General features: G+C 32.4%; 2 protein-coding genes across 2 annotated transcripts; both read left to right on the top strand.

The window, feature by feature from the left end:
* Positions 1–2,086: 2,086 nt before the first annotated feature.
* TRIADDRAFT_56470 (uncharacterized protein) lies at positions 2,087–5,153 on the top strand (the record flags this gene model as incomplete). Its single annotated transcript, XM_002112846.1, has 9 exons — positions 2,087–2,149; positions 2,268–2,369; positions 3,243–3,299; positions 3,503–3,569; positions 4,070–4,164; positions 4,317–4,388; positions 4,485–4,576; positions 4,724–4,799; positions 5,031–5,153. 9 exons carry the CDS (start codon positions 2,087–2,089, stop codon positions 5,151–5,153), a joined length of 747 nt encoding a protein of 248 aa, XP_002112882.1.
* Positions 5,154–9,081: 3,928 nt separating this feature from the next.
* TRIADDRAFT_36005 (expressed hypothetical protein) lies at positions 9,082–13,713 on the top strand. The gene is made up of 9 exons (XM_002112845.1): positions 9,082–9,168; positions 10,505–10,593; positions 10,801–10,884; positions 11,613–11,697; positions 11,806–11,853; positions 11,905–12,165; positions 12,311–12,477; positions 12,808–12,989; positions 13,250–13,713. Exons 1-9 carry the CDS (start codon positions 9,100–9,102, stop codon positions 13,534–13,536), a joined length of 1,272 nt encoding a protein of 423 aa, XP_002112881.1. The 5' UTR covers positions 9,082–9,099; the 3' UTR covers positions 13,537–13,713.
* Positions 13,714–15,199: the final 1,486 nt, after the last annotated feature.

The raw sequence follows: 15,199 nt of genomic DNA, 5'->3' as shown, positions 1-15,199 counted from the left end.
GTTTTAAAACGATAGTGCAGAGTCAATTCTTTGTACAAGATTGAGTGTGAGTAGACGGACTATGGATATGAACAATAATTTTGTAAGTGTGCCGATCGTGCATGAAGGAACGAATTGAGCAATCCCTGATGATAATTATCATTAGACTGGTTTGGAAATATGATTTATTATGACCGATATCTCATTTTTAATATGACTATCTATTATTGCTATTATTATTATTAAATTTTACAATAATTAAGTATACCGTAATTTAGAGTTAATTTCATTTACCGCTTGTATAGTCAATTTCAAAGTTATTGCAACTAGCTTGATGATAACCACGACAATTTGACAATAAGTCCCTTTCAATGGGGGTTCCTTTTCGTAGGCCTACTATATAGTAAAATGGACAGCATAGCTGCAGTCGACATGCTAAGACATCTACTTCATTACAATCATATTGTTTGGACTTTATGACGGTATCGTATTAGCAGGATTCTTTTAGTAATCCCTGCCAGCATGCCTGTCTAGTTTGGGACCGTATTGAAGAGTTGAAATACTTCAATTTGCCCTCCAATGCCCTAAAGTGGTGATGCATCATCTTCATTTGACATAGTCTTAACTTGTAATAGTCATAATCCCATCATGAATAGCGTGATGATGACTATATAATCTAGCAATTCATGATGGTTAATGCGCTACTGTACCGACTATATAGTGAAGGCAACAGCAGTCCATTCATTGGAGAAGCTTTTTGTTGTCATTTCAACTGCTGCTTGCGGGCGTTTTGATGGTATTATTTCATGGTACTGTAGCACTTAATACTGTGTGTCAAATTGCCACTACAACTAGTGTACTGTACAATGTTCAATATTTTTCAAGCGAACGAAAACTATCTCTGTTACTTTCAGTACTGTATTTCAATTAGTGCCTTAGTGAGCGAAAAGCACAATCTCAGTTGCTTTCAGTACTGTATTTCAATTAGTGCCTTAGTGAGCGAAAAGCACAATCTCTGTTGCTTTCAGTACTGTATTTCAGTTAGTGCCTTAGTGAACCAAAACGACAATCTCAGTTGCTTTCAGTACTGTATCTCAGTAAGTGCCTCAGTGAACCAAAACAACAATCTCTGTTGCTTTCAGTACTGTACCTCAGTAAGTGCCTCAGCGAACCAAAACAACAGTCTCTGTTACTTTCAGTAGTGTATTCAGTAAGTGCCTCAGCGAACCAAAACAACAATCTCTGTTGCTTTCAGTACTGTATTTCAGTAAGTGCCCAAGCGAAGGAAAGCAATCTCTGTTGCTTTCCGTACTGTATTTCAGTAAGCGCCTCAGCGAACCAAAACAACAATCTCTGTTGCTTTCAGTACGGTATTTCAGTTAGTGCCTGAGTGAAGGAAAACAATCTCTGTTGCTTTCAGTACTGTATCTCAGTTAGTGCCTCAGTTAAAAATTGAAAGGTGAACTGGGTTTTTCCCATCGAGGTAAAAGAAAGAAAATATCCCTAGAGGTTTTCTTTGTTTTCATGATTAATCCTGATTACTGTATGCAGACATGCAGTACTGTAGAGTAGTCCTTTTTTAGAGATACAGTTCTTAATTTGAGGTTTGTTGCACAACGAGAGTATGTACAGTATATTTCAGTGCCTTACAAATACAGTATAACTGAGCGACTTTACAGTATAATACTTACAGTACCCTGTACAGTTCACAGTACTCGGTACTGTAAAGTAGCGTATTGACTATTGTACAGTACAGTGTACTGTACAGTACATTGAATGACAATATAGTACAGTGTATAGTGTACAGTATACTGTACAATACAGTACTGTACACTGTACAGTCTTTTCAATTGAAAATGTCACCCCAGTTTTCCATCCGTCGTACCGTACTGTAGCCGCCACAGTACTGTACTGTACGTACCGTACACAGTACAGTGTACGGTACGAGGACAGCTACAGTATACAGTGGACTGAACTGTTCGCACACAATCTTGGTGCGCTTTTCACTGTACCCGCCAATCCAATGGATCAAGGTGAAATTGTCCATCAATGATCCAATCGTTGGAAGGTGTAAAATTGCTGTTGATAGCAACTGCAAGCATTCAATATGGCAAGTGGCGGAACGAATCAAAATCCACCAGATGATAGTTTCAAGAATTTCCTGACAGAGGTAATATCTCTCCCAAACGATTGCATAATCATCGATGGGCATACTCGTATTTTCGTTGCCTGGTGAAAAGGGCTCAAAGCTCAATCTACCCAATTCTGTCATTACCATTCCATTTTAGGTCAAAGCTATTGAAAAACGCGATTCCGTACTAACAAGTGAGCAACAAATTCAACGCCTCACTAAACCTGGATCCAGTTATCTTAATCTAAACCCTTTCGAGGTTTGTAACTTAGCCGTATCATCATTTTTCATCATTGTATTGTACTGTAACTGTAAAATACCTAGATCATTACCTTGACTATACAATATATGTACGTGTACAACATATCCAAAAAAATCACTCGCTATTTTGGAAATCCTTACATTTGATCATGTCGACATGTACTTTACATTCTTACCAGGGCTCTTACATGCAGTCTTCTCCTTTCAACTGACTCATCAACAATACAAATCATTAGTTCATCGGCAAATAGGATGTATATGTACTTAATCTTATAATATAAAAAATTTACTGTCCTTCACCTTTGTAGTGAGTTATTGCTAATCATGTTCAAGCGTACAATACTACCATTAAAACCTTATTCACAAAATTCAGCTTACCTCAAACAATATTGTGCAAGATACTGTAGGGTTATCTTACTTTCAAAGTTTTAATGATTTGATTATTATCGGAAGCTTAGCTAAAGTCTTGATATACATGTACATGATACACTGCTAACTCGGATTATAATTAACGTTGATTATGCGTCATGATATGGTCTAATTCACCAGATAGCTAGCGACAAACACACTGCTTTCAACTAGTTAGTGCTGCGTACTATCATTTCTACGTCCTTTGCCACTACTGTATTATGATAATATGTTGGAATACAGCATTTGATAAAGACAATAATACTGTCTATAAGCCAGCACGTTATCATTTTTAAATCCGCTTCAACTACTCAACTTCAAAATACAGTGTACAAAATTGCGGCTTGAACTTTTTGGACACCGATGTAGTGTCTTACTATTGCACTACAATATGCAATCTATATCGTCTTTGATAACGTATTCCATCAAGTTGAAATCTTATCTTTATTTTACACATTTTCAGGTATTGCAAGCTGATCCTTCAGCCGATAAAACCGAACTGAAGAAAAAATATCGAACGGTAATAAATTGATTATGATAATAACACTACCTCCTACAAAGTTTATTTTACTTTACAGTAACAAAGAGTTTAAATCGCGTTCATGTACCCATCTTAATTTTACAAATGTTCTTTATATACGATTTGTCACCATACTGTACAATGGACGCATACCAACGCTAATTCGATTGTAATCATTTTGGAAAATCCTATTCTCTTATTAGCTCTCTATACTGGTACATCCTGACAAGAATCTAGAACGAGAAGAATCAGCTCGTAAAGCGTTTGATGGTGAGATCTTAATGTGTGTAATCTAAATGAGTAAATGTAAATAACCCTACATTATTCATACAGCAGAATTTTGCATGTGCTTGTGTATTTCTAGGGATACTACGGTACTTGATTAAGCACAAGATGATTAATATTACACTGTATGAGTAGTAGACTCTTGTTAATTTAGCCAATGATTTGAAAACATTTCGGCAATTTCTTAAAAGTCATTCAATAATCCCTACCAGTTTCCTAGTAACATGGCTGTTAAAACTGCAGCAGGCCAGTAGTCTCGGCAAGCTAAAAATTTTATCAATTTCGGAGTTGAAACCTAAAATAATTATTAGGATAGTCCGTGCTAGTATTTTTGACTGTATCTGCAACATATAACAGTTACTATCAATTATGCTTATTTATGATGAAAATGTCTTTCGACCTAATTTTTAGCCAAAATGAATATGCGAGCATACAATGATTCGTTAGCTATACAATGTATTGATACGTTATTTATTTCCTGATAGCTATTAGTAAAGCTTATAAATTATTGGAAGATGAAGATGAAACTAAGAAAATATTGCAAATTATAGAAGATGCCAAGGCCCTATCCAGTAAAAAAGTAAAAATCATATGCCTATCATATTCATACGATATAATGCAATTCTGAACATGTATTTGTGCGATAGAAATACAATTTTAGATTTTTAGTATATATATATTAAGTAGCAATACTGATCACCTTTCACCCACCACATTATCATGCTGTTTTAGTTATCTGATAAGCGTAAGGAGGCGAAAAAGTTAGGCAACTTACCTATAGAGGAAGATAAAGACCCTGAATTGGTAACAACGTTTGATATCGGAAGAAAGATATGAAAATTTAGCCAAGATTGTATGCTATTTTAAAATTAAATTGGAGTAATTCTTTTACATATCTAGATGAAGAAATTCGTTCGTAACACTACAGTTAAATTGTTTGCCGACTACGAATTAAGAAGAAAGCAATTAGAAAGGAGAGAAACCGAAGAAAAGTAATTTAAAAACATCAATTTGGAGCTCTTAAAATCGGAATAGTTTATCTATTAAAGATATCATTGCGCACTACCTGTTTATATGCATTAGATGTTTCAAAGTTATCTTTTATAGATGCACGTTTAGTTAATTTAATCTCTTTGTAGAAAGCGTCAAAGGAACGAAGAAATAGTAGAAGAAGAAAGAAAAAAGAAGGAGGCAAAGTTCAAAGATGCTTGGGAGGTAACTGACTGTATATCTATATCCTATCGTATTTATGTATCAACCGATAAACAATTATAGCGTGAACTATGTATGAATTCAAGATTATACTATTACATAAATACGGTATAAACAAGAAAATAGTATAGATGAATTGCCAGCGTTGAGTTATCTAACGAAATTTTACTGCATCCCTACGCTGATAGATTTTCTTCATATAGTAACTGTAATTCCTCTTTATTGCATATTTAGAAATCTCGAACGAACAGAGTTGATAATTGGAGGAATTTTAAAACTGGAGGAGTTAGTAAACATAAAGAAAAGTATCAAAAGACGGCTTTCAAACCTCCAACCTTAAAACCTGAGAAGCGTTAATCGTGTAGGAGCAAGTGCTAGTAATTTTTTATTAAAGTATTACTATTTTAGGCAGTCACTCTGGATTATTCTTTTCTTTCGTGACATCGCGACCACCCAGCTGTACAAAAACGAATGTAGATATCGTAAATTAAATTCTCTACTTTCAACTTAATATGAGCGATGATGTAATGTGAATCAATTGATGTACTTAGACCACTATATCACCTATACAATTACAGTATTACGAATAATGCAAGCGCCAGTCTATTCATGTGATCGTTGAGACTAATGATCAAAGAAGATCCTAATGATTTTGTTGTCAATTATTTCAAAAGTATTTCAATACTACCTTTTAGAATTGAGGATTTGCATTATTTCCTTTTAGAAATAAATTGAAATAAAATGCTCTCTTCGTACTTTCAGGCATATGCAAAGTTACTAAGATTTGCTTTATTAAATGCATACCTCAGGCAGGTAAGCAGGCGCAGCGTGTTTGTATGTCACACTGTACGTAGACGACTACATAGCATGCAATGACCTAGTAACACAGCAAGTTTGCCGATTTCGCGTGACTAATTTATAAAATGTTGATATTTCATATCAATAATAGTAGCATGAGTCATTTTTCTAGCATAAATTTAATTTTAAACATACACGTATTCTCTCTTGTTCTACTGTTCTTTATGTAATGCTCACCTAATGCTACGTTATGATAGATAATGGTCAAAGTTAGAAAATTATAGCATAATTTAGCGACTGGCGTATATCTTGATACCTTACATTACTTTTGCTATTAATAATTGAGGCAGATTAAATGATTATTGGTATAAGATTTCATCCACACTTCTGTGAATTCTTGCATATTTCTATATGCTGACAGCGTTACGATGTCTAATATCGAATATGCCCGTAGCAAAGTAGATTGCAGGACTAGTGAAAGGTATATATTCTAAGACCATTATTTGAGAAATGATCGTATTTCTAGTGGCGGATAGACTACGTTATTAGATAGAAAAATATTTCTATTTTAGTCTAAATGTGTTATACGAGTACTTCCCTTTCCATGTTGGGAGTTATTTCCATAGGTAATTCTTCATAAGAATAACTGTTTATTCTCATTAAAATAAGAGCGAATATGAAAAGGTTATAAGTTAATTCATTTGAAATTTTGCGACACTTCGTCATTATTTGTAAGTTTGTAACAATTTAATTTCGACTGCAAGTTAGGTGGAGACATAATAAAATTATCTCACGAAATATCTGATCGCGATTCTTCAACTTCTTATTTCTTCAATATCTACAATAGTTCAAAACGAATTTATAGTAGCGATCTTTATTATTAGCTTTAGTGTCAGTGATGTGCTACAGTATCTACAGTTAAAATCTTTCGCGATCGTTTATCAAACGACTAATTTAACGATCAAAATATTATTAGAATAACATGACTTTGTCTCGCCTATAATGATGCAAGTCGCCAAATACGATAGTTTTATGAATACGCGTACATAATCTTGTATAAAATAATATCATTTGTATACTTAACATATATTATGGCTTTTATCCAATGGTATCATTTGTATATATATACAATCTTATAAGGTTTCTTGATAAACGTCCCTGTGTAATATATACTGACGTCATGATTCATTGAATGCAGTCAGGAAAATTCATTTCCTGGTGCAAGATGCTATTAATATAATTTAGTATCGATAATTAATAAAAGGAGATCATAAATGGTGCAATTAGTTTAGAATTGTGACTTTCAGTACGAGATAGGGAGTGTATATTTTCAGGATTAACGTGCAGTCTGAATTTTCACTAGTTCATAGCAGATTATTCTTCGCCATTGGATAAGTAAGAACATGGAAAGAAATATGTCATTGTGTGATACCAGCCATATCAGATATGATCCGACTTCAATTAAGGCTCAAATTGGAATCTACTTTACTGTATAGTGGCCTGCAATTAATTCATCGTGGTAAAATTTTTTCATTTGCAATCACGGTAGAAAATTAGGCCGTCTACTTTATTAAGATAGTACTCGTAAAATATCGTCTAACGCTACTATCGATATATGGATTAAAAATTATAACTCCAAAGGCGGAAAAGGTGTACGGTACATCATTATAATTCATAATAAACTAGTGCAAACTCCCGTCGCTTTACTGACGGTTTACGATAATGTGCTCATTTAACATCTTTACACTAAAAAGAAATTTTTCCAAAATCTTTTCGTACTTATAAGTAATACGAACTAATTGGTTTCTTTCCCTATTAATGGATTTATTACGTCTATTGCACTGCTTATTACAAGAATAGTAGAGTAGAACAGAAAAGCTAGGCCGTCAACACTAGGACCTATGCAAGAAAAAGTATCTATATATAAGAAACTGTAAAGTAATTAATTATTTTAGTGGTTCTGCCAACATCACTTGAGATTACTGCACTGATGTATACCGGACGGTTAGGTTAACAAATAGCAAATTTTTTAAACAATTCTTTTTAATTGTGCTAGTCGTGCATTTACTACAAAAGTTCTGGGGATTTGTAGCTAAGGTCCACGCCTGTCTTATCCTATTTACCGCTAGTTATCCCGCATCGTTGCTTACAAATCGACGTCGCAATTATACTCTTGACTGATTCATTCTTTTGGATGTATTTAGAACCTAAGCCCTAAGGGCATAGATACAGCGATATGACGGTATAGTACAACAATATATGTATAATGCATGCCAACCCATTACTGTAGACTACAGTCTGCAGAACTGTACTTCGATTGTACTATAATTGCCATTATTTGATTAGTCCATAAAAAGATCATAATCACCATCATATTGCCGCAGTTAGTAGTGCACTGCGCATACGTGATTATAATATAATTATAATTATTTTAGTTATTAATCTATGCAAATACGTATATTGAATCAGCAGTAAATTACTTAATGTACAACGCTATTTGAAGTGGAAACTGCTAGATTGGAAGAATCACTCCTTATCGTACTATAACAAGTTTAGAAGCTAGTGACAGATAAAGTCATAGATTGTAACACAGGGTCATCTGGACCCTGCTTTTCAATTCTAATTATTAGTAATTTTAGTTAGTTATGAATGTATGAGTGTAATCTGTATCGAAATTTTAGCACTAAAATTATTAGTCGAATCCTCAGGGCTCAACTCAACTTTTGATGATAGATTGAAATTCCTTCTCGCAATTAATACTACTTGTAATTACGGAAGATAATCATGGCGTCCGATACTACTAAAATGAATAATGATGGCGAGTTGAATAAATATCTTTCAAATCCAGAGGATAGCAATAAAGATGAGGGACAATATTCAGATATAGACACCAATGAGAACGAAGGATTATTGCCGGAGAATGAACGAAGTTGTAACGCTGATCAAGGCAATCTTTTGAGGTATAAAACTCCTATTTTCACTATTTCATAAATTTAGAAGATTACAAACGCTGTTGTTTCGTTCTTTGCTTCTCAAATTAACTGCTATCATATAGTGAACTACGGCCAAACTCTACTTGTTAATGCAGTATTAACAACGAAATTAGTTGCAATGTTGTAGTGCTATCGTTCAATTTATCGTAACATATAGACTATAAGACTAACTTTGTCTCTATATTATCTATGCCACATTTTAATAGAAGCGCAAGGACTCTAATATAATACGGTTTTTCAGTAAATAAAATTGTCTTGTTGTATTATTTGTTCCTGTAATCGTAGCGCACGTAAATCGTAAAATCCCTCTTTCTGTTATTGTAAAATAAAAAATTATAATATGTGATTCTTCTATATCTTGTATGATATTGTTAACTATTATTACAATAACCGTTATAGTAACATCAAAATATTAAGTAATATATATATAACGATTGCTGCGATTGCCATAGTTAATCCCGCTATCTATTGTACATATATATTCTATTAGGGATTGGGAAGGATTTGTGAGTATGGTAAAAGGCAATATCGGAACCGGTATATTGGCTCTGCCCTATGCTATGAAACACGCCGGATTAGTGGTATATTTCTCTTTCTTACTATTCTACAACATTGTATGCGAATCTTTGCTTTTCCGTTTTAAGTAATATACATTACTGAGCATTATACGACATTAGTATAACTAAAAATGCGGTAGTTTGTGTACAGAGCTGTGGTACTGCGATAAACTTATTTATCTTACTTATATTTTTCACCGCGATACATAGTTTAATTGATAAACCTACACAAATACTATTCACTGAAATAGTTCCTCATTTTATTCCTTGGTTATGATAATTTTACCCGATAACACCTTCACGATACATATAGTAACCACTAAGGACCTGTCGCCCTATCTTCCATAATAGTATAATAACTGACAAATTATTAAGCTGTCTATAGATTATCTACAGCAGCATAATTGATTGACAGTGATGCAACCAGTTGAATATAAGATATAGTATTAGCTGTAAAGATGGTGCGATCAAATTGCTTTGCTCCCTATTGCAGTGCATCCAATAATACATACGATTTAATTTACCAATACCGAATTTTTTTTATTTTAACTAGACAGTTATACCATCGCATCGCGTATAAATAGATTAAATTTTTATAGTAATCAATTTATTGTTGTAGTTAGTTCATTCATAATGCTAAATTTATGAATTTCTTTAACAGATAATGTTAAGTAATACATATTTTACCAGTACTATCCATGATTATCAATACTGTATATTAGCACATTATTATTTAGGCATTCAATAATCGATATTAAAATATCCGCCAGTCGATTGCATAATTTGTTAAATTATGAGTGTTGCCACTGTTACTGAGCATTTGCTAAATCTGTCCAACGGTTAAGTTTTATGCAATAAAAGTTAATTTCGATATCATCATATATAACGCTACATTGGAATCGAATGATATGACTTTCATACAAAATATTTACGACGACAAATAAAATATTATTTTTCATTATAAGGAATACTACCAGTCACCACTATTGATGGTAATATCACTAATATACAACGAATTTCCCCTTTTCGGCTTCCTGTCGATTTAAATTCTAGCTGAAAATTAATTCAACCACATTCAATCCTATAGTAAAGTAATAAACTACAAATTCTTTGATGTTTTAATATATGAGTTCCAAACTTCTATCCTGAAATCTATGATATCGCATTCAATATTTGATAAAAGCTTAAATATTCAGTTCACTGATCTTTGTTGTGGTAATGTAAATCTTGACGGCAATATAGTATTTTCCTGTTTATATCTCATCCAATGTAACATATACGTTTAATTTCAGATTAGATTAATAGCACATCACTAGCATTGCTTGACGATCTATGCTACAAATGTTCTCTTGTGTTTTAGTTTGGACCTTCACTCCTTCTGATTATGGCCATCACATCCACTCATTGCATGCATATCTTGGTTCTTAGTAGCCAAATTATCAGCAAACAGTAAGTCTTTACATTAAAAATCTTTATTTAAACATATTCAATTGCTTATTTACAAATATTACACTATTACTGCATATAAATGGCGGCAGAAAATATTAAATGTTTATCATTTTGGATCTTATTTAAAATTTAAATAATTATGATGCATCTACAACCACATCATTGAACGTAATTTATCCACTAATGCAATAATTTTACCTAATTCAGTATCAAGACTCCATGTGCCGATTATGGAAAAACTGCTGAATTAAGTATCGATAAGGTTTTTCCAAAGAAATCCCAATATTTTAGGTTAGTTAAGAATGTTATTATAATAAACGCAGTTTTATAGCATCTTATACTTTCTGCAAAGCTGGACATTATAGTATTTCTTTTACTGAATTATTTAAATTGTAAACTATTATATGTTTAGAATTGCAATCTGAACTAACATTTTAAAAGTGAAAGACGCAAATTTTACATAATATAAAAATCCGACTTTTTTGTGCGCTAAGGATTTTAAAACACACTTTATGATATTTTTAAATAAAGAGATATTAAGGAGCTTAAATCATAATTCTATAAAATTGCTATAATGTCGAAAGTACTGTTTGCAAAGTAAATAAAAATTCTAGTTTAATCATTTTAAAAACATTCTTTACTATTACCTTATATCGATGATATGTAAATATTATTCACCGGAGATAAGTTAGCGAGTTACATAAGGTTTTCCAAACTGTTCATTACTAAAGCTATTATGAAGGAAATGACTTATTGAGTGAGGTACTCTAAAAATTTTTGCCAGTCTTGATAATTATAATAAAGATATCGAATGATCATGCTGTATTTATGGAAATTTTCGCGTAAATTTTGATAAAATTTATAGATAAATATCATGTTCATTTTAACTAATACTTGGATTGTCACGCAGTTAACTAATAATGCCTTATAAAAGTTTTATAACTATGACTTAAAAGTAGAACTACGTATATCCACCTAATTTTAAGCCTACAATGCTTATTTTATAACTTTCCTAATAGAAAACTCGTTAACTGTGCTATATGGTTGCTACAGTACAGTTTTTCCACCACGTATATACTTTTCATTGCAGAAAATCTTAAACAGGTATAAAAAGATTTTACTTAACAGCCTTCAATTAAGTAACAATCCCATAGGTTTACAATATCATGTAATGTTATAAAACAAAAGATTGGTAAAGTTGATAAGTCAGAGTATATCGAAAGTTTTAACGTTAGACCTGATATATTGTATGTACTCCATGTATAGGAACCATTTAACTTGAGTCAATCATATATTTCTTTATACAATTAGTTAATTGGTCATTTTGACGTAAGAATATGGATATTGCTACTGGTACCTCCACTTATAATTTTCAGTTACATCCGCTCACTAGATATCCTGGCTTATTTTTCATTTTTCGCAAATATTTGCTTGGTCATTGGTTTAATCATTATTTACCAGTACATCTTTCAAGGTATCCATCATATAGAAAAGCTACCATTAATTGCATCCCCTAATGTTATTCCTTTGTCGATTGGAGCTATCATTTTTGCTTTTGAAGGCATATGTATGGTGAGTATTATTCTTTATTGTAGATGGAATTATAATATTTATTGTCCTAGCTCTTCTACAGATACTTTCCAATACGGATTAGATAAAAGTAACGTAAACATGAAACCTGTTTATGAGTTTATAGACAGAATTGTTTCTGTCATAGGTTCTTCCACTAGAAAATAGAATGAAAAAGCCACAAAATTTTGGTAAAATTTTGTGGGCAGCGCAGATTTTTACAGCAACCTGCTACATGTTGATGGCTGTAGGAGGTTATCTTCGTTACGGCTCCCACAGTAAGGGCAGCATTACACTTAATTTACCAAGAACACCGTAAGTAAATTGCAAAGACAGTATTTCATCTGGGAAAATTTTTATAAAAGTTCGCACTTTGCATTCTTCATTTTTCTAAAATTACTTATCATTAGTTTGGTTATATTACCTATCCAACCTCTAAATTACTACTGTCTTTATTTATTATCGTACATGTATCAAAGTTATCAGTATAGAATTGTTACTTCTAATCTTTGTTTTACTGTACCATGGTAGTATATTTGAATATCTTAATTGCAAAAAAATCGTTTTTTAACAGCAATCAACTTTTCTTTATGAAGTAGATGCTTAAGAATGATCATGCTAACAATTTCTCTGTCTATTTTTTAGTCTATATCTGAGCGTTCGGGGTTTATATGCCACCAGTATTTTTTTCTCATACCTACTACAATTCTACGTCCCAACAAATCTCCTTATAACATATTGGAAACGTACTGTATTAGCTGAAGCTAGCGAGATCAAAATAGCATCAATTGATCTAGCATATCGAACTCTAATGGTTATTGTAACAGGTAAATAGCATACGAGCATTTCTGAATTTGATTCTATAATCGATAAGATCTTAAGCATAAAACAGCTTTAGAATATCCTACTTTAGCGGTACATTATATGTGCACGATATACTCTGTGAGGTACCGGTAATTACTTTAATTACTGCATAGAATATCACATTAGCAATACTCGCCCGGCTATTATGAAGTGCCAATGAATTCAGTATCAAAATTTTAGCGAGTAAATTCACATTAATATGGTTTCGTATATATTTTTTCAGCGGCTATGGCCATTGCAGTTCCTAAGCTGGGTCTAGTTATTTCATTACTGGGAGCATTCTTAGGCAGTATGTTGTGTATAATTTTTCCTGCTATAATTAAGATTGGAACGGATTACTCGTACCGTTCTTCTATTTCCTATTGGATACTTGCGAAAGATATTATTATTGGCATTTTTGGTTGCTTATGTTGCGTCGCTGGAACGGGGCTATCTGTATATCAATTAGTTCTCGCTTTCGGAAATCATACAAATCATCAACATGGTTTTGCCAACGTTACGCAGAACTGAAACTCTGATAACCAAGATATAATTTCTGATTGAAGGTTTAATATTTAACTGCGACTATGGCGACAGCAGTATACAGATCGTTTCGATTCTATATGCATCTTTGTATGAGATACTGTTATTGTACAATCTATTATATAGAGTACTTTCTGATTGCTGTAATTAATAATGGCAAAAATGAGGTAATACTGACGGCCTAGTATTCACTATTTATGATTTTAACTCTTTTTCTTTGCTGTATATACGGATAATGTTGGAATTATCTATTTACGAGCATATTATTACTCTCTATTTATGCAATTCTAAGTGAATGTTAAAAGGTAATTTTGTCACTCTATTAAGTCTATTTTGCGGATTGGTAGGTTACTTGGTTGAATAAATATATACACAGCCATAGGCTACTAGAAGATCTTAGTAGCTCTTTATATACGCTTATACCATAGCGTGTTTTCTGTTTCTCACCTCTCTCGCACTACGTGCAGTGATCTTCACTTATAATGTAAACTAGCTCCTATAGTATCTTTTGGAGTTCCTACTGCCCATTACTACTATGCGTATTCTCACCTTTAATCCGTTGCACCTATATTCCCGTACGCGTATTTTTATCATTGCTTTTTGCAGATAATTCTTTCATAAAAACAACTGTTTACCATCATTAAATAATTCACTGAAAATTTGTATCGTGATTCATGAATTGGCAATAATTTAATTTTAATATAATTATAAGTTATGTGAATTAGGGTTAACTCTCAAAGTATTTGATAACGGTTATTTAATGTAATATTATCTTTCAGCGCCTAGTTTAAACTAGAAATAATCTAATAATGGTGATAAGCTGTAGTAGCAGCGATATAATCACAGTATAATCTGTTGTAATATTGTATTAATGTGTAATTTAATGAGTTGAACATTACAATAACATATCTTCTCCACGCTAGTAAAATACGTGTCATTAGATATGACAATTACTAATACATTACATCATATAAAATAACATTAGTCGTATATCTGACATAAGAGTGTGTAGTTTTAAGTGATTTAATATGTAATCGCGGACTTTTTACATGTAAAAGTTCTTGCTTTCATATGCGAATAGCTTATTAAGCAGAATGGAAGATTTTCCTTTTCTCATTTAAGATGCTTTCGACTTTATTGTTGGTAATATAAAAATGAGAAGCAGCACGGTGATGCCGGCGCAAAATTCACAATTGACTTAAAGATTAGTACTGTATTTAGCATAAAATCATTACTCGTAATTACAAGGCTACCAAAAAATTTTGGTAAAAATACAAAGAAATGTTTTCTGATCCTGGTTGTTATATATTACTGTAAACTTATATACTATGCAGTAGCGATTTGTGTGAGTATGCGATACTAGCTATTTTATTTTTTACGTTATGTTCTATAGTATCTAATACGATCGTGTACGTTGCATAAATTTAGATCTGATAAAATATATTAAATTAACGGGGTAGTTTACGTTATAACTGCGGATATTACTACGCTTAACTAATTTATTACCTCTTCTGCTATCCTGTATCGATTATCTAACTTGATTATCTACCTTAGCTGCTATATAAAACTGCATACTGTACAAAGTACCAACGTCTCTGTCAGCGAAGTGATAGCATATTGTGCTAGTACACTTTACGTTAGATTTGAATTC

This window comes from Trichoplax adhaerens, genomic scaffold (assembly GCF_000150275.1).
Source record: "Trichoplax adhaerens TRIADscaffold_5 genomic scaffold, whole genome shotgun sequence".
NCBI classification, from domain to species: domain Eukaryota; kingdom Metazoa; phylum Placozoa; class Uniplacotomia; order Trichoplacea; family Trichoplacidae; genus Trichoplax; species Trichoplax adhaerens.
The sequence above is the reverse complement of the archived record's forward strand: the minus strand, read 5'-3'. Positions and strand labels throughout refer to the sequence as shown.